The 26,892-nt window shown below is 33.5% G+C and overlaps 1 protein-coding gene across 49 annotated transcripts in view; it reads right to left on the minus strand.

Moving 5' to 3' along the window:
- The window catches only part of LOC130900910 (modifier of mdg4-like), a 70,962-nt gene that overhangs the window by 31,008 nt on the left and 13,062 nt on the right, over positions 1–26,892 (minus strand). Inside the window, exons 5-7 of one of the 49 annotated variants that reach the window (XM_057811855.1) lie at positions 17,717–17,831; positions 17,443–17,661; positions 14,773–15,398 (exon numbers count right to left, since the gene is read on the minus strand). The exons of 36 other annotated variants lie outside the window; for them this stretch is intronic. In XM_057811855.1, coding sequence (XP_057667838.1) covers positions 15,320–15,398; positions 17,443–17,661; positions 17,717–17,831 — 413 coding nt within the window. In that variant the 3' untranslated portion in view covers positions 14,773–15,319. Of the gene's footprint in view, positions 1–1,179; positions 1,470–3,035; positions 3,394–6,073; positions 7,107–8,672; positions 9,141–10,293; positions 11,595–13,784; positions 15,399–17,442; positions 17,662–17,716; positions 19,239–21,428; positions 21,748–23,472; positions 23,689–24,505; positions 24,582–26,159; positions 26,291–26,892 lie in introns of those variants that run through there. 12 more of the 49 variants (XM_057811860.1, XM_057811857.1, XM_057811905.1 and 9 more) reach the window with 12 other exon arrangements.

A 26,892-nucleotide genomic window follows, 5' to 3' on the forward strand; every position in this document is an offset into this window, starting at 1 on the left:
GTTTGAACGTAAAGAAGAGGCACATTGGGATAAAAGGATTTTCGTAGGTACCAAAAGCGAAAGAGATATTAAATCACGCCTATAAAGTGGTTGACAGACAGTTTGAGACAATTCTAATTATCCCCGAACGATTTCGGTCAATTCTAAGTTGTTTAAGATCATTTTAAGAAATTATAAGTTGTTCCAGACTATTAAATAAAATTATAAATTGTTCTCCAGGCTATTTGAGGTAATTCTAATTGTTCCCGAACGATTGCGGAAGCTTCTGAGTTGCTTAAGATCATTTTAAGAAATTATAAGTTGTTCCAGACCATTGAATGAAATTATAAATTGTTCGAAACACCGTTTGAGCAATTTTAATTGTTCCCGAACGATTACGGAAACTTCTGAGTTGTTTAGGATCATTTCAAGAAATTATAAGTTGTTCTAGACCATTATAAAATTATAAATTTTTCGTTAGACAATTCTATTAGTTCCTGAACGATTTCGGAACATTTTCAAGTTGTTCCTGATAATTTCAGGAAATTATAAGTTGTTCCACACATTAAATGCAATTATAAATTGTTCGGCAGACCGTTTGATACAATTCTTATAGTTCCTGAACGATTTAGGAAATTCTCAAGTTGTTCCTGATAATTTCAGGAAATTATAAGTTGTTCCAGACTATTAAATAAAATTATAAATTGTTCGTCAGACAATTCTAATTTTCCCTGAAAAATTCCAGAAACTTACGAGTTGTTTAATATCATTTTAGAATATTATAAGTTGTTCCAGGCCATTAAAAGAAATTATAAATTGTTCGACATACCGTTTGAGGCAATTCTATATGTAAAATTTTCAAATACACTTTCTCCATTTGTTACCTTGAAACGATTGAGTCTACAATGAGGTAGTAGAAAGTTAAGACTTTATGAACAAATACAAAAAGGCCGATTACGGTAATTAGAAGCAGCAGGTTTAGTCCAAGAAGTTCTTATCCTGTTTTGACCCGAGCCCTTGAGTAAAAGCGCATCATCAACCCATGAAGAACATCCATCTACCACTAATTCATCAGCAGTTTTTTTCAGAAAAACCCTAAAGACGTTTCTGGAGATTCGATTATTCATAGACGCAGCAGCTTGTAGGACGATTGAGGGATTGGAGCAATATGATTTTTAAGAAAATAAACAAAACTCGTGGTGATTTTATAATGAAATTTATTTATCAATATCTTTTGGGTCGTCTAATAATGGATAAAGTTTGGGAAAACAAACTAGCCGAATAAGCATTCATGGAAGGTCCGTGGCTGTGTTCTCCGACTCTTACATCGACTACTTGACCATACGTGTAGCATCTCGCCTTACATTTCGATTTTATCTTGTGGGTACAGCACCAAATACTTTTATCGGTGAATCTTCTTTCTAACATAAATTCGTAAGAATCAACGATCATTTTAGGATGTTTGTTACCTTTCAAAAAATGCACCACACCTGAAAATTAGTTATTTTGAACCGATTTTCAACAAATCACATTCCAACGTAAAACGATTTGGACACGAATCGACTTGTTTTCACATGTTCTACATGAGATCACAGTCTGATGATACACGACACGAAAAATCAAAATTCCGGAAATATTCGAGCACTTCAATGCCAAAAAAAAACAAGTTCTTCATTGCGTATTTAATTGCACAGCAAATAACAAAATGTACAAGGAGGAATATTCGACAAAGAAACTGGTTGAAGCTGCTATTTTACACAGAAGGCTGATACTGCAGCTCGGTTTTGGTTTTGTTCAGAATCGTTCATCTTTGGAGTATTGCTCGTAGATTTGGATCTCGGATCCCAAGCATAACCTGAGGTTGCTCGACTCGAATACAGTAGAGAGAAATTCGACTTATAGTGAGAAGGGTTCATAATTTTTTAGCTTTTTTTATAATGAAATTTGAAAAAAATACGCAAAAATTCCAAAAAAAATTACCTTTTAGTGTCTAACTCTAAACTACACAATGGAAAACGAGCGCAAGAGTGTGGAAAATGAGTTCTCGCCTTTATTCTCCTCGTGTAGCAGTTACTTCGTCTAGAGAGCCACTAGGGGGCGCTTAGTGAGAGTGTGGATAGTGTGCTGTTACCTTCTGTCGTTTCTCCATGTCCAAAACTCTCATCGCTCGCCACAAATCGTGTCGAGCTTCCAGGAAACGCTTCACGACAGTCTAGATCGGGCTTTAGAGCGTTCTGCTCGCTTATTGGGAAACTATTCGCCCGATCTAGACTCTCAACGATGTAATGCGAGTTGGAGAATGTGGATAGTGCGCTATCACCTTCTATCGTCGCCTCCAAGTGGATTCTTCCTTGGTTAAGATCTCCACTACTTTTGCTCGCCAGGAATCGTGTCGAGCTTCCAGGAAACGCTTCACGACAGTCTAGATCGGATTTTGGAACGTTCTGCTCGCTTATTTGGAAACTTTTCGCTCGATCTAGACTCTTCCGATGAAATGCGAGTTGGAGAGTGTGGATAGTGCGTTATCACCTTCTCTCGTCGCTTCCTAGTGGCTTCTTCCTTGACTAAGACTTCCACTACTTTTGCTCGCCAGAAATCTTGTCGAGCTTCCAGAAAACGCTTCGTGACAATCTAGATCGACCTTCAGAATGTTCTGCTTGCTTATTTGGAAACTGTTCGCTCATACTAGACTCTCCAAGGTGTAATGCGAGTTGGAGAGTGTGGACAGTGCGTCATCACCTTCTCTCGTCGCCTCCAAGTGGATCCTTCCTTGGTTAAGACCTCCACTACTTTTGCTTGCCAGACATCGTGTCGAACTTCCAGGAAACGCTTCACGACAGTCTAAATCGGGCTTTAGAACGTTCTGCTCGCTTATTTGGAACCTATTCGCTCGATCTAGACTCTCCACGAAGTAATGCGAGTTAGAGAGTGTGGATAGTGAATTTTGTAAGCCAAAACTCGAGTCGATAGTCAGCAGGAAGCGCTTCGTGAGATTCTACGACTTAAAAACGATTCCGAGCTGTTTAAATGGTTGATATAAATAATAAGCTCCAATCGACAAATTAAATTCGTTTATTTTTCCATAACCATATTAATTTTAAATAGTTTTTAATCGATTCAAATGCGTTTAATACAATTTCTGATTAGTCTTTATTGGATCTAGTATTTCGATTAATTTGTAGTTGAGATCTAATAGATTCGGATGTTTATCTTCGACGTGGTTGTGGTGACCTTTCCTCATTGCTTTGTTACTGAAAGTAATCACTCGTCCTCTGCAATGTGTCTTGGCGTAATGGCTGCACAACCAAAACGTTTTTTCGTGGTACCTTCTGTTTAATCCGTACGTATAACCATCCAAAATTATCCTAGCAGAATTATTGCGATAGTAAATGTATACTTTTACTAGTTTTTTTCCTAAAATAAAAGTTAATTACCATTTTTTTTCAATAGACTTTCCCCTATGATCAAATTTGATCCGGACTAGTCGAAATGACAGTTTGACGTATGCTGGTCAAGGTTAGAGTCAACGAGAAGCGACCACATCACTTAGAAAGTCCAAAAAGAGCTCAGGAGTGATTGGATAGTCAGAAAACTTGAAGCAGATGTATTTGAGTCAACTACTGCTGTCAAATCAACCCGAGCACATCGAGCCGCTCGTCTATGGTTCGCCGTAGAACACGTTGACTTGACTGACGGATAATGTAGCTTCGTTCAATTCACAGGCGCAAAATGGAAGCTAGTCAATGTTCAATCCAATTTTCCATGCAGTTGTTTTAAATATCAATGGAATCACAGCGTTTTTACCGAAGAGAATTTTCGAATTTCGAAAATAGAAGTTTAACGTGTAGGCAAAAAGTGTATAAGCCCACGGAGGGATAGCACTGAATGGAAAATGCTCAGAGTTCGGATTTTTGGAACTAAGATCGTTCTAGACAACTTCTGGTTGAAATTTTGCTCTAACCGTGCACTTTATGAATCAATTGCTCGATATTACCAACCCTGATGTTTAATTCATGTATAGTACCTTGTCGGCGTACAAAAATGATTTTTTCTACAGCGCTAACTCTAATCCTTGGTTCATGGCTATGAGTTTACTAAAAAGTGAGATTATGCGAACCCTCGTATTAATCCGGATCAATTTTGACCACATCATGTATTATCGAAAATAGGGGGATGTTTTAAAATAACAACAGAAGCTTAAAAAAAAGGTTAAAAACACCTTTTAACAATTTTATTGATTTTCCCTATAAAAATAATCGAAATTTGTCACTAAACGATTCTACTTTTTTCCATCATATCGAGTAGAATTTCATCTTCAGTATTTTTGGTCATTTCCGTAAAAAATTCCCAATATTCCCAATTTTCTTGATCTAAAAAACGACATAACTAATACTGAGATTAATAATTTCAACAAAAAAAAAGCCATTAGAAAGCAATTAATGTACAAAGCACCTGCAGACTTCAGCGCCATCTATTCAGTTCAATGATATCGTACCAACACCCGAAATCTACTAGCAACACGTCACGCCACGCCGCGCATATGTCTTTCCATTTTATTCAATTGTCTGGTACTCGTTCAGCCCACCACGCTACGCGAGACGATTCATAATTCTCAGATATAACCAACGCGTGAATTTCCCTTTTTTGCTTTTGTATGAAAAAGTTTTATCGCATTATTATTTACTGGAAATTGTTTTTTTTTTAAATTATACAATAAAATTAGTCGTATCGTTGTACTAAATGAAACGTCGTCGTATGGCGTGGAGTGGCGTGTTATTAGTAAGTTTCGACGTTTATTCGATTCGTATGCTATTTTTCAATTCAATCTTGTTTATTTCAACGAAAAACATATTTTGAAAAAATTTCTCTTACTGACAATTGATCTACTTGTAGAACTGGATTATGTTGTTGCTCGTTCCATTTTTAGTCTAAAAAATACGTTATTACACATCGTAGTAGCCTGACATGGCATTGCTTGATAAGATTCCACAAGAAAAATAATTTCAAACGTCCAAAATTGTTTATAGGGCTAAAACAATGTACTGGAAGATTTTAGAAGGACTAGGGAGTGATGTTGAAACGATATAGTTCGTTTGGGCGCCAAATCACCCGGGCAACAACGAATATTGGGAACTGAAAATCCACCAATGGACGCAGAACCTTTTAGTTTGGATACGGCGGTTTGATTTGGAGCTTTCAAGGTGGTTCTGGTTGCAGTACAGACCCACCAAATAACTTCTTCTTTCAAATAAATAGGAAATTCGATTTATGACTGGAATTTCAACTCGACAACTGGTTATAACGGAACTGGGATGAACATTGGTTCATGCAGAATGCAGACCAAGTCAACTGTGAACATTTAGTACAGTTTTAAGTTTAAAGTAAATACAATTATCCTTTGGTGATTTTGAATGTTGGTAGTAAGGATCTTTGGTCTTCAAATATTCTACTATGAAACCGAGAAAAAGTCACGTTAATATTAATCTAGACTACAGGTTTTGTCCATACTGTGTTGGGATTTTGAAGGAAAAAGACTATGAGAAATATCAATTACATTTCGATCAATGTCTGATTGGTAGAAAATTTATTTTTCAGCATGACCAAATGATGGTTAACTCATTTGGTTGCGCTACATCACATTTTAATTGAAAATTTGAACATGAGAAACATGAAACTATCAACGATTTTTGATCAAGATGATGCACCAGCCCAAATATCCGTGATTGCAATTAACAAAATTGATTAATTGAAGTTTGATTTGCTACCACAAGCATCCTAATCAACAGATTTAGCTCCATTAGATTTTTTCTGCATCCAGACTTGGTGGTCAAAGATTTTCCAACAATGAACTTATTGAACATCGCTAGGAAAAGTTATACAACAAGTGAACTATAGTTTGGGCCAAAACTTTTGCGGTCCAAGATCGTGTTTTGGTCACAGAATTTTTTTTTTTATTTCGTGGTTAAACTAAACCTAAATCTTTCCATTCAATTTCCAATTCGAAATTTGATATTTCTCGTGAAAATTTACGTCACGAAACCAAAAAAATGTTTCTGGGGATGATCGAGAGGAATAGGACAAATAATAAAGAAAATTTCCGTGGAATTTTTTTATTAATGTATACATATATATAAAAAAAAGTACGATACCGATTACAATATTCAAATGAATTATTTAATTATCTACGAAATCTATTTGGTGGGACAATCTTATGTACTCGATATAATGATAAAATCAATATTTTTTCATTTGTTTTCGATTTTTTTCACTAAAGTCGTAGATAAAATATAGTATTCAATTTGTGTTACTTTTCCAAACATACGAAAAGTTTTATACCGCACTATTCGAACAGGATCAATTAGAAACTACCATAATTATCAATTTTTTTTTGTTTAAAACTCAAAATATGGTAAATATTCATTATAGGAAAAATTTTTTTTTCGAGTATCCATAGTACCGATACCGTCCTATGTCTATTCAAAAGTACATAAGTTGTCACCGGTAATGTATTTAAAAAAACGTATTTTCCAAATCGAAATCTTCTGGTTCTTTTTTGACCTGGACGTCGTTTAAATCGACGATTTCCTGTTTAATTTCAATATCGGGAAAACCGTTTTTTTCGGCATCGTCAATCACAGTACGACAATTCGTTATTTTAAAGGAACTTTCCAATTTCTCGTTTTTATTATTAACAGAATTACAAATTTCTATTTTACCTACATCCGATTTACTGTCATTTTCATCGGAAATTAACTGTAAATTTAAGTAGCTCAGAAGATCTTGAGCTGCGGGTTTTCGTAACATCGACAACATTTGGGAAGTTTGGGTTTTTAGGCATACAGTCGGGGGTAGTTTCGAATATTTATTAACGTAACAAACGTTGACTATTTCGACGCTGCATTCGTCTAAATTCCCTCTAAACGTCGGGAGGTGATTATGCTTCGACAATTTTATTATTTCCATTCGATTTTCTAATAAACGAAATTTGAATTTACATCCGGTGATTTTGCTATTGACGCACACCCAGAAAAATTTTCCTATCGATTTTTTTTGCATCTCCTGTCGGAATATGTGTCCATCGTGTATTATTATTAACTCGTCGCACGCACAGGTTTTGTACAAGAGATCTGAAAAATATTATAGTCACTTCGAATCCACGTAAAATGTTTAACAATTACTGCCAAACGTATATTTAATTAAAAAAAAAACTACCATTACATTATAGGATTTATATCTAAAATATTAATAATCGTTTATAACAAACTAAACAAGAAATTAGTCAGCTACAAAACCGGTTTTTACCCACTACATAATCCATTATATAAATCACATTTTATAAAAAAATCTTTTGTAAAATTGATTTTGTAAGATCGAAAATTATTTAAAATGATTAAAACTAAGTAATCATTGGTTAAACCTCGTGTATTAAATGCAAGAATTTATAATCTACACTCGTGATTCCCAAATATTGACCACCAGGGGTCCAAGGGGAACCTTGCAAGGGTCTATGCTGGGCGTGACAAAAAATGGGGGTCCACAACTTAGTTTCGATAATGAGACACTAAAATAGCCACTTAACAAAAATTTTATTCACTTTTTGAGTCGGTTTTTGGAAAATAAAGATCCTGATGTAAAATTGAACCTGATCAATTTTTAGAGAGTCAATTTAATAAAACAAAAAGTTTAATTTTCAATTTTTCTTGTAAATTGATATTTATAGATGAAAATATTGGTCGGTGCAAATTTTGTCGCTGGTAGAAGACATCGATAAAGATATTCGATTGACATGCAGATGGTGCTGTCATTGTCAAATCCATATGACGTTTACGAAGTACCAACTGTCAAAATTTCACGACATTTCCATTAGTCAAAAAAAAGACAGTTATTTAATTGAAATTAACTTTCATGTATTGATTCAGCTTTTTGATAAAAAATATACTGCGCAAGCTCAGTAATGGTTTCCAAAGTGTTATCCAACGAAAACAACCATTTTTTTTGGTTTGTCGAATTTAAACGTTCTTGTACAGTCGATGATATTGAAGGTTCTGGTCGTCCAATCGAGGTAATTACTTAAAAAAACCGTCTATGAGAAAACTTTTTATGGAGTGGATCACAGTCGATCAAAAATAACGTGTTTAACCATATTTACTCGTAATAAATGATGAAACATGGATCCACACTTCATCAAAATCATGATCCGAGTAGACTGCAGTTGGTGAACCAGGTCCGAAGCGTCCAATCTCCTTTCAACTGTTGAAATACTCAAAATCAAAACCCTAGTCATTGTTCTGAGCTTCTGAGTTGTCGTTTATGTTTATTGATCAATACTATACGTTTATTTTCAATGTTTGTCGTTTGTCGAAGCTGTTTTAAACGTTTTTATCATTAAATTATTCTATAGTTGACAGTAATTCTAATTCGTCAATGATATTGTTAATTTCGTTATTAATTCCTTTCGGTTAAATTAAAAATCAGTTCCTACCACCAGCGGACAAAAGATAATCAATTGAGAAACGTGGATTGTTGAAAGATCAAATTCTGCTAGGAATCGAAGAGATTAAAACGTGATTTAATGTTTTTGATTTTCCTCGAGTTTTGGGTAGTTTTTTCTATCGAAAAGACAATTCGGGTTGAAGGGAAATCGAAATTATAAACGTATAGGTTTCAGGAATGACTAAATGAAAAATAATTTTGAAAAAAGTGGTTTATTGTAAAGAAATATGACAAAAAGTATTGGTAGGAAAAAAAATATTATCACAATTTTTCTTTTTTAATTTTAACAATTTTTTTAATTTCCAGTAAACCAGATTCATCCAGTACCGGAAATTCTTGTTTCACCTTTGTTTTTCTCAATTGTACCACGTTCCTATGTTTACCATTTTTTCGTGCCTTTTGAGCAACGTCTCTTCTTCTTATTTCAACTATAGATATACTACATTCTTCGATGTTTCCTCGGAACGTAGGTAAATGATTATGTTTGATACTTCTGGTGATTTCCAAACAACCCTCGTTTTCAACGAACCTAGCCATACAACGACGTCGCCCTTTTTGCGTACAACACCAAGGTACTTTTTTCATACCTTTCTTTTCTATTCGAAATTCGTATCCGTCCAAAATTATACGTCTACTTGAACCTTCATCGAAGTTTCTAAAGATAATAGCTGAAATATTATTGAATTAGAAACTGGAAATGATTTAAAACCAAACAGGAACCAGATGGTACCAGAATTACATTGGTCAAAGAAAACGCAACAATTTTGGAAAAAAAAAAATGATTTATTTTAGCTCTAAAGACTCTTTCCAACGATGTTCAATACCTTCCATACCATTTTTATGTCATAATAACCAACATCATCTCTACATTGTTGGGAAAGCTTCGACCAACGAGTCTGGTAACAGTTTCTTTTTAACCAAATGCGTTTTTGTTTGATCTCTTCGCTAAAACGTTGCAATAATCGTCGTTTTTCCCACGTGCATTCCAAAAAACCTACCTGCAGGCAACATGGAACGGTCTTTGCTTTCTTTGGAGTCTAGTCCAGATCTTTTGGTTTGGGTGGATCCACGTTCCATCCCTGAAACATCCCCACTACGTTATTTTTGTTCCATTTTGAGCACCCAGTTTTCTCATGTCCAAATTTTCGATTAATACGCACTTTTTGAAATGCCTTTTAAGTTTGCACTTCTAGTCGACGGATTTTCTTCAACATTTCTGTAATCGTCACCTCATTTGGATGACCACTGCGATTTTGGCCTTCGTAGATCAATTAGCATACATATTGGTTGGGATAAAGTCTTTAAAATAAAGTCCACGATCATCCACCAGCTGTTTGTGGATATTTTACAGTTGAATTACAGAATAATTAACGAAACTTCAACTATTGATGACTATGGAACGAATACTAAGCAACGAGGCGTCTTCAAATTTGAAACAAACGCTGTATAAATCGTTTACTACAACTACTGTCATCTCTAGGTCAAGTTTAGTACTTCTAGAACCAGGACAGGACAGATATCCAAGTTTATGTCAACTCTGGATCGTCCATAAGGATTATTCTGATGAAGATAACACCAATAAGTAATTGAATGTTATTTTTAGATGATTAGATTGAATTGTTTGTAAAAAAACGGAAAGGGGAAAAAGGTGATCAATTTTGTTTAAAAAATTCAAAAAAATCAAGTAGAATGAACGTAAAAAGAATTTCCACTTCATTGAACCCAAAAGCCGTAAATTATTTGCAATTTAAAGGAGTAAAGGACTGTTTAGGAATTGCACTGAAGAGGTCGAAGTGGAGAAAAACTGCACACCACATTTTTTGATATAAAATAAGTATATATTACAATAAAGTACAAGTTGAAAAAAATTAATATTTAAAATAATACTTATTTATTATATGCTACAATTGCAAAAAAAATAAAAAAAACTTCACACTATCTATTATTGAAAAAAATCAAAATGAAATGATTAAACGAAAGTCGTTCCTGAAATGCAGGGTGTAGAAGTTAAACACTAAAGAATTATCATGAGATTCTACGGGATGAGATGCGGACGCTGTTAGGTAAGACATTCGTTTCCACAACATAAAGATGGTACGCCGTATGCAAAATGCATTGTTCTAAATAGTAATTATGTCGAAAAATACCGGAAAGTCTAAGCTTTCCAAACATGTATTATATAATTTCAATAAACAAGTTTTTTATTATGAAAATTCGGGAACCTTAGTTTATGTACGACCCTCGTAGATTCTGTAAGTGGAGCTGATACTCCATTGTAAAAAACGGAAATTTTTCTAATTATAACCAACATTTGTTAATAAAGAAAAAAATATTCAACAGTTTTTCAAATTAATACGACACTGGAAAACTCACGATTTTTTTTGTTTAACTTCAACGCTCCATATTTCAGAAATTATTTTGTCAAACTTTTTCTAACCATATTTTAATTAAATTTTTCCAATGCAACACTGGAATAATCAAATAAAATAGAACGTCACCTTTATTTAAAAAAAATTTCAATGAATTTTTTTCGTAAATCAAAAAAATTTCCCGCTAGATGTTATTGTGGAAAGTTATCACTTATCTAAAGTCAAAGATTAACCTTAAAATACCAAAAAAAATTATTTAAATTACGTTATTAATTAAAAATTTATAGATACGCAAAGAGCCACGCCGGACCTGACAATAACACCGATTATATTATGACGCGTTAAATCAATCACATGATTCATCCTCGTTTATTTCCGGTAAGATTTCCATTCTCTTTTTTTTGCTTCTCCGATTATGAAATGTTCTTTCCTCAGAAAAATCTTCTGAGGAACTATCGTTGGTTAAATAACCCCCCCCTATTCCGTTTACGTCATCGATAGTTTTTAAAGTGACTATGGAAACTGTTAGTTCGTCTAAGTTCCCGCGAAAAGTCGGGCGATGATTGTGGCGCATGTGCGCTGATATTTCGAACGCACCATCGATTTCTGTGAATTTAGCTTGACACGACAAAGTTCGTTTTTTGACGCAATGCCATGGGATTCTTTGTAAGCCCATTTTGTTCATTTTATATTCGTATCCGTCCAAAACTAAGCGACTGTGGATGCCTTCTTCGAAACTTTTGTAAACGATAACTAAAATTAAATATAATTAGTATAAACGACTCGTCGATAATTAGATTTATCTTTCACGTTATTTTCAATATAATCCACACAAAGAAAACAGTAAGTAAATCCGTGGGTATAATAAAACAAAATTTATTTATCTGAAAAAATTTTTATTCCATTTTATAATTTGTGTTTAATAGTATACAGTGTGATACACTAAGAATGCAACATTCTGATATTCGTATCCGGGTGTTGAAATAAAAAACAAAAAAATTCGAAATATGACGATACGTATGCCCTAAATAAAAAAAAAATCCAGTGTCACCAAATGTATTCTTTTGTTTAAACTATATATTGAAATATGAAATCACAACGGTGTTCTCAAATGTAATTTTTCCTCAAATCTGGGGATATTAAATTATTGTCAGTATTAAATAAATGAATTTTGCGTTGTTGTCAAACGTAATTTTTTCCTAAATTTGGGGAAAATGAATTAGAAACGTTTTTCTTTATATTTGTCTTATTTTGATAACATTTTCAAATTAAATTTGTATCCCAACGTATAAGTAACAATTTCATTTCGTGGCTTTTATAATTTTAACTTTGATTGGTGGGGAATTGAGCGATTTAAGTGTTCTAACTTGGTCGTGATTGTGATCGTTGTTCATGACTTTAACAACATCGGGTCGTGAAGTAATTAATCTGGCTTTACATTTATATCTCTTTTTGAATGCGCAACTCCAAGTGGTTTTTTCGTTACTCACTCTTTCTATGGTATATTCGAACATTTCCAGTATCAATTTTGGATATTTTTGAGCTTTGTCGTAATAGATGACGCCCTCTGAAAGTACATTTCGTTACTCAATTTAACTGCGAACGTTATTTTTTATTATTATCAATAAAAAGAAGAAGAAAAGATGCTCAATCTAAGGTTAATGCTTTCTTCTAATATAGTTTTTAAAAATTGTGGTGTTGCCAAACTTACTTTTTCCCCAAATCTACGAAAAATTGAAAAACAATAACGTCGTTGTTAAACTTTTTCCCTAACTATATGTAAAATTATTCAATTTGCGATGTTGCCAAGCTTCAAAGATGCATTTAAAAATAGCGCTGTTGCCAGACTTTTGTTTCGTTCTAAACTACAACGAAAAAATATCTGGAAATTACGATGTATAAAGTGGTGATTTCCTATACAGATGAATTTCAAAATTGTTTCGTACTCGATAAACTAAAACTAGGAAATAAATACGTGGACATTACGACGTTGCCAAACGTAGTTTTTCTTTAAATGTGTATTAAGTGATAATTTGCTACACAGATAAATATTGTAGTCTTGCCAAACTTAATTTTCCCACAAAAATTGGACAACGACTAACAGAAGCGATGTTTTGAAATTTTTATTTCAATATGCGTTTAATTATACAGGTTGCGATGTTGCCAAACGTAGTTACTGTACAGACGTATTTAAAAATTGCGCTGTTGCCTGATTTTGTTTCGTACTTGATAAACTACAGAGAGGAAATATGTGGAAATTACGACGTTGCCAAACGTAGTTTTTTACTTAAATGTGTATAAAGTGATAATTTGCTACACAGATGAAAATTTTGGTGTTGCCAAACTAACTTTTTCCCCAAATCTACGCAAAAATTGGACAACGATTAACAGAAGCGTTGTTGCCAAACTTAGTTTACTCTACAGATGCATTTGAAAATTGCGCTGTTGCCAGACTTTTGTTTCATACTTGATAAACTAAACCTGAGAAATATGTGAAAATTACGATCTTGCCAAACGTAGTTTTTCCTTAAATGTGTATAAAGTGATAATTTGCTACACAAATGAAAATTTTGGTGTTGCCAAACTATTTTTTCTCCAAATCTACGAAAAATTGAATAACGATCAACAGAAGCGTTGTTGCCTGACTTTGTTTCGTAGTTTTTAAATTAAAATGAGGAAATATGTGAAAATTACGATGTTGCCAAACGTAGCTTTTTTCATTAAATCTGGGGATATTAAAAAGTTGTCATACGTAAGCATATAATGATTGCCCTATTGCCAAATGTGATTTTATCTCTAGATCTAGAGATAATTGCGTTGTTGCAAGATATAATTTTTTTCTTGATCTATGCTCTGTAGAAGCATATGAAAAATGCGGTGTTGCCAGTAGAAAATTTTGCAAAATCGTTTAGGTGAAGGCGAGAAAAAAAAATATAAACAAACTTTTTCTTTTGAAAATCAACATTTCAGTTAATTTTTTTTTGTTTTAACTATCGAATTACATGAACAATTTGTTTAGCAAACCCCCGTATTTTGACCAATTCGTCCGAATAATGGGGAGCGTGATTGTGATTGGCGTTTGAAATTTTCAAAATTTGTCCGCGCATTGTCGTTATGCGCGATCTACAAGAAAATTTTTTATCTTTGCAAAACCACGTCGTTTGAGCTTGTTTCATTCGATGTACGATGTATTCGTAATTTTCGAAAATTATCTTTGGGTGCTTGTAACCACGATTGACGTACAATATACCTACAAAAATATTTCCACCATTAACTTCCGTATATAATATACACTGTCAGTCAAAACTTTTGGGTGTCCATCAACAACTTCAATCAGAAAATTAAATAAAAACAAAATGGAGGATATGGGGTTAGGAGGTTAGATACTGGGAAATTTCCAAAAAAAAAACAGCAGACATTAGCGACATCTCGTGTTTCAGGTTAAAATCAGACCCAGCAAGTTCCGTATATTCATTTGAAATTGAATTTACTTCTATATCAGGGTCAAAAAAATGATAAGACGTGGGGGAGAGTGGGAGCATTGTTACGGAAAAGTGTCTCAATAATTGCCGCTAGATGGCGTTATCTAAATATAAAGCAACATTCTTTGTGACATGTTTTTACAACATGATGATTGCCTAATACAATATTTCATATATGTCCTTTTAGATCAAATGTGGCTGTGAAAAAGTGATGAATAACCCCATTAGGGCAACAATTATACAGGGAAAATACAATGGAAAGATGTCTCGATGCCGCGTATACCGATTATTTCAATTTACCATTCGATTTTCAACGTTTTTGAATTTCCGGTGATTTGGCCATTGCGATAACCATAAATAAATCGCAAGGTCTATCATTGGAAGTTTGCGGAATCAACTTGGAGTTTCCCTGTTTCGCTCATGGACAATTATTAGTAAAACTACGTTCATACCATGCATTTTTTTTATTTGTTTTAATAAGAAAAACATTTTTGTTTGTTTTATATAATTTATCGATCGAGGCAGTACGTGTTATTGAGCATTTATTCTCGAAAAAACGTCCAATTTTCTTTTGATCACCCTCTTATCGTGCCTAGCTTTCACTAGATACTTTTTAGGAACCAAATGTTGGTGCAATCCCATTCGGACAATCACTTTCCCGTATCTAGTTTGACAGCTGGCCTCGCATTTTTTCTTAAAGCATCTCCACGTTGTCGTATCGTCGACATCTTTAATAAATTCATACACCTGGTCGTGCCAAATCAAATGCGGGTGTTTCTTGTTAGTTAAAATGAATTCGAACATGCCTAGAAAAACAAAATTTTGAAACGGCGAATTCAATCCCAAAACGATTACGTATCAGGAAAGTTCGAATAGAATAAACAAAATTATACAAATAAATACTTTATTTGAATTTTAAAAAGCGAAAACAATCATAAATTAATAGACTTTTAGTTGTTTTTACAAGGTAAAAACCATCAAACTCCCTACTAGTGACTATTCGTTCAATTTCCTCCAACGATTCATTTTATGCCGAATCGTTTCGAAATTGAATTCCCGAGCTGCATTCGGATACCTAAAAACGAAAAACACCGCTTAACAAGTAACCTGATAGATCGAAATAATCTATAATTTTAATTATATCTAACGATTCAGTGACTATACGAAGACTGTCTGAAAGGTTTCCAGCGCAAATTCTTAAAAACGGGCTCTGTTGCCGACGCGTCGCGTCCCGAACCATGCCGAAACGCATTTACTATCGAATTTATCGTCCTCGTCTACTCCACGTGGATGATTTCGATCGCAGATTGAAATTTTGCGAGTGGTACCTCAGATGCAGTCAGGATGATCCGTATTCTGTCTGAAAGGTTTCCATCGCTTATAATTTGCGATGCTGTCGAAAAAGATTCAAACGAAGCATGTTCGTGCATGAGACAGTTGAGTCTGTGTCATTATAGCACGTGCTCGTCGAGTAGACACGTTTTTTGACTATGTCGTATCTGCGTACGATCGCGGATAGCTAATCACCAAATAGTTCAACAAGGCGGAAGACGTACCACAAATTCTTAAAAACAGTCTCTGTTACTGACGCTTCGTGTTCCGAACCATGCTAAAACGCATGACTATTGAATTTATCGTCTGCGTCTCCTTCACGCGGACAATTTCGTTTGCAGATTGGAATTTTGCGAGCGGTACCTCGGATTTAGTCAGTTCGATCGCATTCAGAATGAAAGGTCTATCTGAAAGGCTTCTAGTACTTGTAGACGGCAAAGCTGTATTGAAGAATTAAACTTGCGGCAGGTCACATGGATCGATACTTATTTGAGGGTCACGTGACGCGCCAAAATTATCTGGAAATGCTGGAAATTTTTGAGTCGATATACGAAAATGACGCCAAACGATCCCATTAGAAGAAAGAAAAAGTGCTGCTTCATCTAGACAATACACAATGTCACAAATCGATGGAAATCCGTTTCAATCGCTTCAGCATTCACCGCAATGTCCAGATCTGACCCCCCCCCCCAATTTTTCTTGTTTCCTTATCTTAAAGTTTGACTAGTAGTAGAGATATTTTCGTCAGACGAGGACGTTATTGCTAATTTGAACGCGTATTTGAGAATAAAGACAAAATCTATTATTTAGAACGATTAAAAAGCTCAGATCGTCGCCCAAAAAGTTTATAGACTTCAAAGTATATTAAAAAAACAGATTGTAGATAAATCTAAAACATTTTTTTTGTTAGGTAGGAAATTTCTCAGACAACCCTCGTAATATAAAAAAATAATCACAGGACATTCCAAAACAATGAATGCCTTCTACGCGATCATTTCAATTTCCGTTTCCATCTCACAAAACTGAAACGCATAAAGGAAACTGACCAAACATGTTTCAGTTCAATAGAACATGTTCATTAGTATATTTCAGTACTAATATAGTTCACTGAAACCGGTCCTGTTTCAATATGTTATCGAAACTGAAATTTGGTAAAACCGCCCCGACTATTTGTTTTTATATTATAAATTTTTGTCACCTATCCACACTGTTTTCGTAATTAAGAAGGACGTGCTCGTTTATGGCTGATTTGAGATTACCAGGAAATCGAGGATTCCAGAAAATGATCATAGTGTATATGAAACAATTTGATATCGTAGTGAAAACATCGGAATAGTGAAAAATAAATCGCAAATTTCAATAAACTAGTGTTAGTGAATAGTTAAGTGTAAAGGTGTTAGTGAGTAGTTAAGTGTAGAAGTATTAGTGAATAGTGTAATGTATAAAATATAGTGAATTTCTTCAATTTCTCATTTCCTAGACCTTTTGATATATTAATGTATCTAGATGTTCTTGATTTTAAGTCTCTTCTGTTTTAAAATTAGTTTTTTTTTGTAATAATTTTTGGAACAAAGATAAAAAATCTAAAATCAAAAACATTTAGATACATTAATAAAGATAGTGAATAGTTAAGTGTATGAATAACGTGTGCAAATGTACAAAAACAAATGTGGGATAAAACTGACCGAAACTATCATAACGCCTTAGAGACTAAAGCGGACAACTGAAAGTATGGCGTGAAAAGGAAAACGGAAATGAAACGACTTTTTTCAAAAGTATTTTCTCACATTTCGGATAGAGTAGCGTAAACGGTACGGCTGGGTACATTCGGATTCTTCAACAAAACTTCTTTCAATTCCCTCAAAAATACGATTTTTTCTTCGGCGTCATGATCAGGGGGATGATTGTGGGGTCTGTTTACTTTTATATCATGTATGGAACCGTCGTAAGGTATGACGGCCCTTGCGTGACAGCCCAATCGTTTGTATTCGAGACATCGTAGATAACTGAAAGAATCGAATCGATTATTTCGATCATTTCCATCTCTCGATTCATACTCACATCATCGGCGGTTTTCCTTTAGTTATATTCACGTGGAAAACGAATCCGTCGACTATATAACGTGGCATATTCGGTTTTCTTCGAATTTTTTGCAACAGATCTTTAGTATTTATATCTAGAACGGAATATTGTTAATAGAATCGGCGATTAAGCGACCTTGAATTCAAAATTCAATAAATCTAATTCGTAATTTTAGGGTAATGGGAAAATAATTACAGGAAATTGAATGAATTGTTTATTCTATTAATCAAGCAAACCACATTCTGAATAAGTTGATTCAAGCATGCGCTTTACAGCGATCCTAAACTGGTTCCAAACCAATTCAGAATCGATTATAAATTGACCGGCGCACAAAGAAATTTTCATCTGAAACCCGAAACGGTTCGTCCAGTCGCCCGAAAACATTTTCAAGAAACTGTTTGGTACAGATTACGAGGATGGTTCTGAAAGTACCTGGTATAACAAAATAATTTTTAATAAAATGTATATTATTATTACTATTGTTCTGATGAGAACCAAGATCGTTAAACTGATCATCATTAGAAAATCTTTGAAAATAATCCTTCGCCTAAAATGTTCCTATTGACTATATTTCTGGATTTTTGCGATGCTGGTCTTCGCAGGTGATTTGGCCTGCAATATTTATCTCGGTTGGTAATTCACTGACAACGTTCACTATTAATGGCTGCCAAATGAATACTAAACAACATGTGGTCTTCAAACTTGAAACATGAAAAAGAAATTTCTTTTTTTTTCATCCAATCAGGCATCGAAATTAAACTTTGCATTGGAATTTCCCTGTGAGTCATGGGAAAACACAGGTCTATATCCTGTTTCATTTACTCACAGCTCTATAATCCATTTTCGGAAAAAATCTCCACTTATACGATTTGCAGCATGGGTGAAATTTTTCGGGCAACCCTCGTAGTTAAATTTAGAAAAAAAGGCGTGAGGTGTTGAAAAAATTCGTAAACTTTTTTCCGTTGTGGTTATAGTATTCTGATTTTTTTAAATGGAAAATGTACTGTAATTAATTTTATTTTAATATATACGGGGGTCGTACGTTATTAACATAAAAATTCTCATTCGTTTTCCTTGTACTATGAAATAGAATTTTGAATTTACACTTTCTATCTAGTATTTTTGGGTGAAAAAAAATTCTAAAATCGCTTGTCATCATTTTATTGAATAAAATATTAAAAAACAAAAATTTTTAAGAAAATAACTTCGTTTTTTTTCATAGAAATAAAAAAAATCAGATCTGGTCTATAAGGTGGTAATAAATTCAGTTCGGCTTTTTTTCCTATGGGAAAAACCCCATTAAACCGTTTTTTTTAAATACGCAGTGGATCATTAAAAAATTAAAAATAATTTGAATATTTAAAAAAAAACGAGATTATTCATATAATTTTATAAATAAATATGATTTAGATTCTACGACAATTCTCTGAAACGTTTTCTAAACTTTTTTATAAAATTTTCGACTTTTTCAAAAGGAAACAAATCCTCAGTTTCCGGGTATCTGAAAAATCGCAAAATTTACATTCAAGTTTATCAAAAAAATTTTAAAACAATTCATTCATTGAAATTATTCGAATGAGGAAAATAAATCGAAATACAAAAAATTTGTACGAGGAAAAATTCAATAAACCCCATGGAAAGAGGTATTTGGACATCGGGAACACGTCTTCAGTTCAAAACACTCCTCATAAAAAAGAAATGACTCCTAGATACCCTCTTGTAACATACTAGAAATTGACTTACCATCCTCCATTCCCAAGCTTTCTGCTGGAGGTCGCACCGAAATTTTACTTTCCAGTTTCATAATTCCCATGACAAAACGGAAAAAACCTTTACAGAAACTTTGAACGTTGAACTCGCAAATATCTTTGACAAAACGAGGTCTCCAAAACACCCTCTTGTAACAAGCTAGAAATTGACTCACAATTTTCCATTCCCAAGCTTTCTGCTGAAGGTTGCACTGAAATTTTCCATTCCAGTTTCATGATTTCCATGACAAAATGGAAAATTTCGGTGCGACCTTCAGCAGAAAGCTTGGGAATGGTAAATTGTATGTCAATTTCTAGCTTGTTACAAGATAGACCAGGAGATGATGACAGAAAATGGTCTCCCATTTTCTCCTGCATGCCTTTTTAAGAATTGATAACTAACCCTAAAATATGAAAGATAGAGGGGTTACGAGCCCTTGCGCTCTTGCACGTTATAAAGAAAATGGCTTCTCTTTGTATAACGAATTTTAGTATTATTCCGTGACATTACATTGCATGCCTTTGTAATAAAACGTAGTTGGAACAAATTTAAGCTTATAATCATTGATGGCATGCAATTCGCAACAGCCGACGGGGCTCAAGGGGTTACGTAGAAATGAAAAAAAAAAGAGCACATTTCCGTGTTTACAAATTGCATGCCGTTGTAAGAAAATTTTTTTTTCATCTCAAAAAACTCTACGAAAATTGGCATGCACCCCTCGTATGACCAAGGGTGGGAAATATTAGTAAAATGTTGTGAAAATTCAATACGACTTTTTCGTGATTTCAAACTGCATGCCATTTGAACAATACTTAATTTTTATAATTTTTTGACGTTAGCAAATTTGGCATGCACAACAGGAAGTTGTAAAGTAGTGGCATGCATGACGAAAATTGCAAAAAACGCTGTTGCAATTTCCGTCACTTTATTTTGCATGCCATTCAATATTTCATTAAAAAACATTATTTTAATTGATAAAAAAATGGCATGCGTATTACATAAGCCTGGCATAAAAAACTTGTGCAAAAATAAAATTAAAAAAAGTTTTTTAACAAATTTAAAAATAAGGTACAATTCCCTGTTTTTTTTGCATGCCTTTTTGTACATTGTCTGTAAATATTATTTTAAACTTCAATAACAAATGGCATGCATGTTTATTGATAAAAAATTATTTAAATAAACAAAAAAACCGCTGCCAATACATTGGTACGTGGCTTTCTTCCAAAAACTTTTTACTTGCAAAACTGTACACTTTATACAGTACACTGTATACTTTCAGAATCATTACACACTGATTCATCTTCCGTAGTTTCTCCAATGTCGGATTCACAATCACTGTCATCGTCATCAGTTTCATTCTCGACATCTTCAAAATTAGGTGTTCTTACTAATTTATTATCCGTATCTGTTTCTTCTGGATCTATCAAAATTAAATAAACATTTGATTTTTAATTATCAATTTGAACAATTTTATCAATGGGGAGAAACACCTCAGGTTCCCTAGCGCGACGCGCGAGCGCTAAATTCTATTGTTTTCAACTCTCTAGCCAAATACCAGGTGGATTAGGTACTTTTTTGGCAATGAGGTATAGATAATCCAAAAGACACGATTTATGGTACGGTATTTTAATTTCATTATAGATGTAGTTCGTGATAGTTGCTACTCTTTCAAAATTATTACTATTTACAGCTTCTGTAACGACTGAATCCCATTTATCCCACTTAACGCCTCACTACGTCCTTTAACTCTTTTATTGTTATATTTATTGCAAAGAATACAAGCAAGATTTGTCGAAGAGCCCTTATTTCCTCTAATAGATTTTTTTACATTACTTTCATGCGCAACGTCATCCACATTTACTGCATCAACATCCTCAGCAGAAATATTAATAGCAACATTCGGTAAAGGACTGTGAATGAATGAAACACACAATCAATTCATTGAAAAATGTAATGATGAATAAAAAATATGGAATGGGGGGAAACCGTGAAAACGGTACATTTTTATGTATGCAATTTTTATTATTTTATAATATTCACATTTCGAAAATTATAACAAATCAACCAAAAACTTGCACTTTGCTTCCCGAAGGTTTGTTTAAATTGGGCTTTTTTCTCTGCTCTAAAATCGCTATAGAAGATGCTAAGGTATCGGCAGTAAAATAAATAATTGGAGATGTAATAGCACAACCCAAAAAACATCTTTTTTTTTAACGGTTTCTTCACCCTCATCATTGTCAGACATATTTGAGAAGTAGTCTCTAAAGAATTAAAATAATAATAAGAATAAAAGATATTGTGTTAGTTTATAAAAAAAAATTACTTTTTGATATAGTGTGCGTGCGTAAAATGCGTTTTCGAACTTAAGTTAAACATTAATAATGAACTATTATTATTTTTTATACAGCAGAAGTAATTTAAGCATTTAAAAAGAATTTATTTATAATGTTTAAGATTTATTGTATAATAATACTGTGATAATTATTCTACAAGACTAAAAAAATTGATTAAAATAAATTTCAAAAAATAGGACTCTTTTAGAGTATATAAAAGAAACTGCTATTTAAATTATTGAAAAGAACTCTTTAAATTCTACATTTGACAATTAAGTTTTAGATTTAAAACTCGCTTCAATTAAAAAATTAATTTCTCGAGTAAAAATTGCTTGACTGGCACATGCACGCACTCACTCACTCATTAAAAATACGATGGTGTTATAATACGCATGCCATTTTCGATATATGCTTAAAATAATATATTTTTATGAAATACAAAACGGCATGCAAATAAAAAACACGGAAGTGTTTATTAAATTTTTTGCAACTTTTGTTATTATTTATAATATAATGATCATGTGCAACATGCACGCCATTTATATTTCAGAATTATTTGGTCATAAAATTAATATTTATCTTTATTAGTAGTTTGAAATCACGGAAAAGTCGTATTGAATTTTCATAACATTTTCCTAATATTTCTCACTCTTGCTCATACGAAGGGTGCATGCCTATATTCGTAGAGTATTTTTGAGATAAAAAAAACTAATTTTTTACAACGGCATGCAAATTGTAAACACGTAAATGTGGTCTTTTTTTTTCATTTCTACGTAACCCTTTGAGCCCCGTCGGCTGTTGCGAATTGCATGCCATCAATGATTATAAGCTTAAATTTGTTCCAACTACGTTTTAGTACAAAGGCATGCAATATAATGTCACGGAATAATACTAAAATTCGTTAGACAAAGAGAAGCCATTTTCTTTATGACGTGCAAGTGCTCGTAACCCCTCTATCTTTCATATTTTTGGGGTTAGTTATCAATTCTTAAAAAGGCATGCAGGAGAAAATGGGAGACCATTTTCTGTCACCATCTCCTGGTCTATCTTGTAACAAGCTAGAAACTGACACACAATTTTCCATTCCCAAGCTTTCTGCTGAAGGTCGCACTGAAATTTTCCATCCCAGTTTCGTACGCGATCATCCAGAAGATCAACAGACTATCAGCAAACTTGCTGAACGCATTTCTTAAACTTCCCCTGAGAAAACCTTCACAGAAACGTTTTTAGACCTCCGAACCAAAAAAATCTCGTTCCGGTTCGTCGCCAGCAAAGGTTAGGTGTATCGGAAGATGGTATTCCTCATGGATACCATGCAAGTTGGGAGTACCATAAACTCAAACAGATATTGTGAAATATTGACCAAATTCCAGCGAGTCAACCAGAATCAGCAGAGAGTACGACAGACTGAGGGAATAGACGGCAACGCTGGACCCTAAATGGACCCAACAATGAAGTCCAAGAAGAGATTAGAAGCTTCCTCAAAGGATTAACATGAGAAGTCTTCGATTTAGGAATACAACGATTTACGAGTGTGTGGCAAAGAAAAGTTGTAAACCAAACAACGTATTGGGAATCATTAAAACTAACCAAGGAATAATTTTAGACATTAGAGATTTCGATTTATTAATAGATTGGTTAAAAACCACTCACATCGATACGACGCTGTTATAAACTTGTTTATTTCCTCCAGGTAAAGTCAAAGCAAATTGCTTTAAAATATTCCAGATTTCCGCTTTTTTTCCTATAAGCGAATCCGCATCGTGTGAATGAGGGATGGTAAGAACCAGATCCCTTTTGTCGCTTCCTAAGGGGACGTACCCTTTAGCACGACAATTGTTGATGTTGCTATGAGCGCAAGTGACGTATCTAAAAAATTTTATCGATACTTTGGAAAATAATGACTTTCCTTGACAGAAAAGTTTTCGAATAGATACAACACTGGCAGTCAAAAGTTTTACCCAATTCCATTAATCATTCGTTGTTCATGACTGTAGTTTAGTCCCAGCAACAACTGAAAGTGCGACTTAATAGACATTTCAAAAAGTGCGTATTACTGAAAATTTGAACATGAGAAAGCTGGGTGCTCAAAATGGAACAAAAACAGCGTCGTGTTGATATTTTCATCGATTGTTTATCAATATTTCAAAGAAATAAAGTCGCAATTTTACCCAGACGATGAATACAGAAGTAATCGAACGAAAATATATTAAAGTTAGTACACTTAGTGTTTAATTTTGCCAAAATCCCACAACGAAAACTGTTTATATGAAGTTCGTGTACGAATTGTTTCAGTTTTTGCAAATCTATTTTTCAAAATTGATAGAAAACCAAATATTTCTCGATTAAACAGTATTTTTGACAAACTTTAGGCCGTAAATATCGCTACTGTGCACAAAAATTAATTGAAACAATTGCCACAATCCCACTCAGAAAACTGTTTTTATGAAGTTTGTGTACGAATTGTTTCAGTTTTCGCAAATCTAGTTTTCAAAATTGTTTTATGCCCTAAATCGCTACCGTGCACAAAAATTAATTGAAAAAAAATAATTCTACTAATTTTTTATTATAAATGAGTCAGAAGGGAAATATTCAATATCTTATCGATGATTTTCTCGATTTTTTATATATAATATTCGAAAACTTTTCTAATAACGGCACTTTTTCCAAAAAAAAAATTACTTACATATTGCTTTCGGTTTTATGTCCACGGATATAAGAGAATCCGTCAATAATCAAGCATTTTTTACTAAATATCACCCCTAAAATAAAACCCCTATTAGATTTGGAATTTAATAAATCTTAACAATCAAATTAAATAAAAAACGGGGATTGAAAAATATCAATTTTTTTAAACGTTTATTTCCATTAAATCTTTTCCTATTTAACATTTTAACTCGAAATCTTACATTCCGTATATTAACAACACATTGAACACTGAACTCGAAACCCAAAATCGACGTTCTCAACCCATTTTTTTTCATTTTTAGTAAACTATGCTTCATTTAACTCAAATCTGACACTTTTCTAAAAAAAATCAGAAAGGAAACTGTTGTTTCCATGTACGTTTAGTACTGCTAATTAACAAAGAGATGGCGCTGAAACGAAAACTCGAGTTGGCTATCTAAAGAAGATGATTGATAAGGGGTTTCCTTCGAATTCCGATTCGGTACGTTCAAAGTATTTTCCACGTTGGTAACATTGAGTATCAGAAGAAGAAAGAGGGCTGAAGCTTTACTTTCTAACCTCACATTAGGGGTAATCATAAAGGAAGGCTCAAGGTTTGATCCATCACCAGATGGATATGATTTGTGTTACTAGCGGAATCCCGAGGACAATTAGAAAAAGTGGATTGGAAAAGGGTGAATTTCGGGTGAATTTCGAAAAACTAAATATATGAAAATACAACGTCAAGAGAAGAATCAGTTTGAAAACAAAAAACGAAGCATATTTTGAAAAAATTAAGTCCTTTGACTATCTAAATGGTTGATTATAATTACGGATGATGAGACTGAAGGGGTAGAAAATCGGATTGCAAAGGGTGGTAGATTGAATGGGGTTCTTGAAGATAAAATTGTACAAAACATTGATCAGGCCGACTTGATATGAGTCAGAGAAGCTAACCAGGAAGAGTGCTGAAAAAGTAAAAATATAGGAAAGGAAAATACTCCGAAAAATACTGTGGGATGGGAAAATAAAAAATGAGTCATGGAGCAGAAATAAATTATCAAAAGAACAAACAAAAATGGAGGGAGGGAGAATTAGAAGAAGAGGCAGGCCATGGACCTTCAAAACCTGAAGTGAAAACAATTTTTGACAGTCGCCTTTAAATGAAAAGATTCACTATTCAATTTACTGTTGCCGCTTCGTACGCTTCCGTATAAATCATAACCTCACTCAATTTTTTCCGCGTCGTTTCTGGTTTTTTGATTCTCTCATTTAAAAACAAACTTTTCTGAAAAAACTAGTAAGAGTTCGATTCAAATGCACGAACTTAGAACTGACGCCGATCACAGAGAGGGATTCAAAAACACAACGAAACCTCCGCCGCAGCTTCAACCGCACTCCTCGCTAAAATCTCATATTAATTTCACTGAACTTTAATCGTATTATAGGAGATACATCCATAAAATGTATCTTCGAATAGCTACTTGCAACAAAGATCAATTGTCTTTTGAGACACCTTGTATATTGTTTTGAATTTCTTCTCGCCTCCCGATTCGGATCTTTCTTTCCAATGTTACAGACCAAAAGAAAAAGTTTTAATCAAAATATATTGAACTACGCCCCATTAGGGTATGAAGGTTCGTAGGGAAAAAATAATTTTCGACGAGACTCGATGCGTTCAACAAAAATTATTATTTATATATGAATTTATTGACAAAAAATTTACATTAAAGGATTCCTTCTCCATCGATGTAAAGAAGAACTGATAGACTTAAAAGGAACGTCCGCAGCTGCTTTGGGAAAACTGGAATTAAGAAAAATCTATTTTTTCATCATACTCTCGCACTTTCTTTCTATTACAATAAAGTACGAATAAGATACACTTGGCATCGTTGCAATGTCAACTAAATTGTAGATTGTTTGGCTACAATCAACCTGAAGACTGCTGTCTCATATTGTGAATCTCGTCAGTACAGGGAAGTTTCCGAAGCTGTCAACTACATTTTGATAGTTAAAAACAACCCTATCGTGACAATTTCAATCCTGCAGAGGCGATCGCGATAATTTAATTTCAAAATCGGTTCCATAATTACATCAATTCATGCTTTTTTTTCATTTCACGGATTGTTTGTTTACGTAAATTCCTAAATTAACCTTTAAATGTTTAAAAATATTATGAATATTATATTAGATTTTTTAAAAAATTTTTTTACTGAAATTTCGTACCATTTATACAATTTGGCAACATAGGCTGTGATCTCATTTTTGATAATGGCCATGAATCTGCTGTTGTAAATTTATAGATGACGTAATCAATGTCAACATTTTCATAACCTCAAAACAGTCAATACATGTATACTTGGTTCAATTTTCCATACACTTGTTGCAACCGTCGCTTGGAATGGC

Source organism: Diorhabda carinulata, chromosome X (genome assembly GCF_026250575.1).
Source record: "Diorhabda carinulata isolate Delta chromosome X, icDioCari1.1, whole genome shotgun sequence".
In the NCBI taxonomy this organism is placed as follows: domain Eukaryota; kingdom Metazoa; phylum Arthropoda; class Insecta; order Coleoptera; family Chrysomelidae; genus Diorhabda; species Diorhabda carinulata.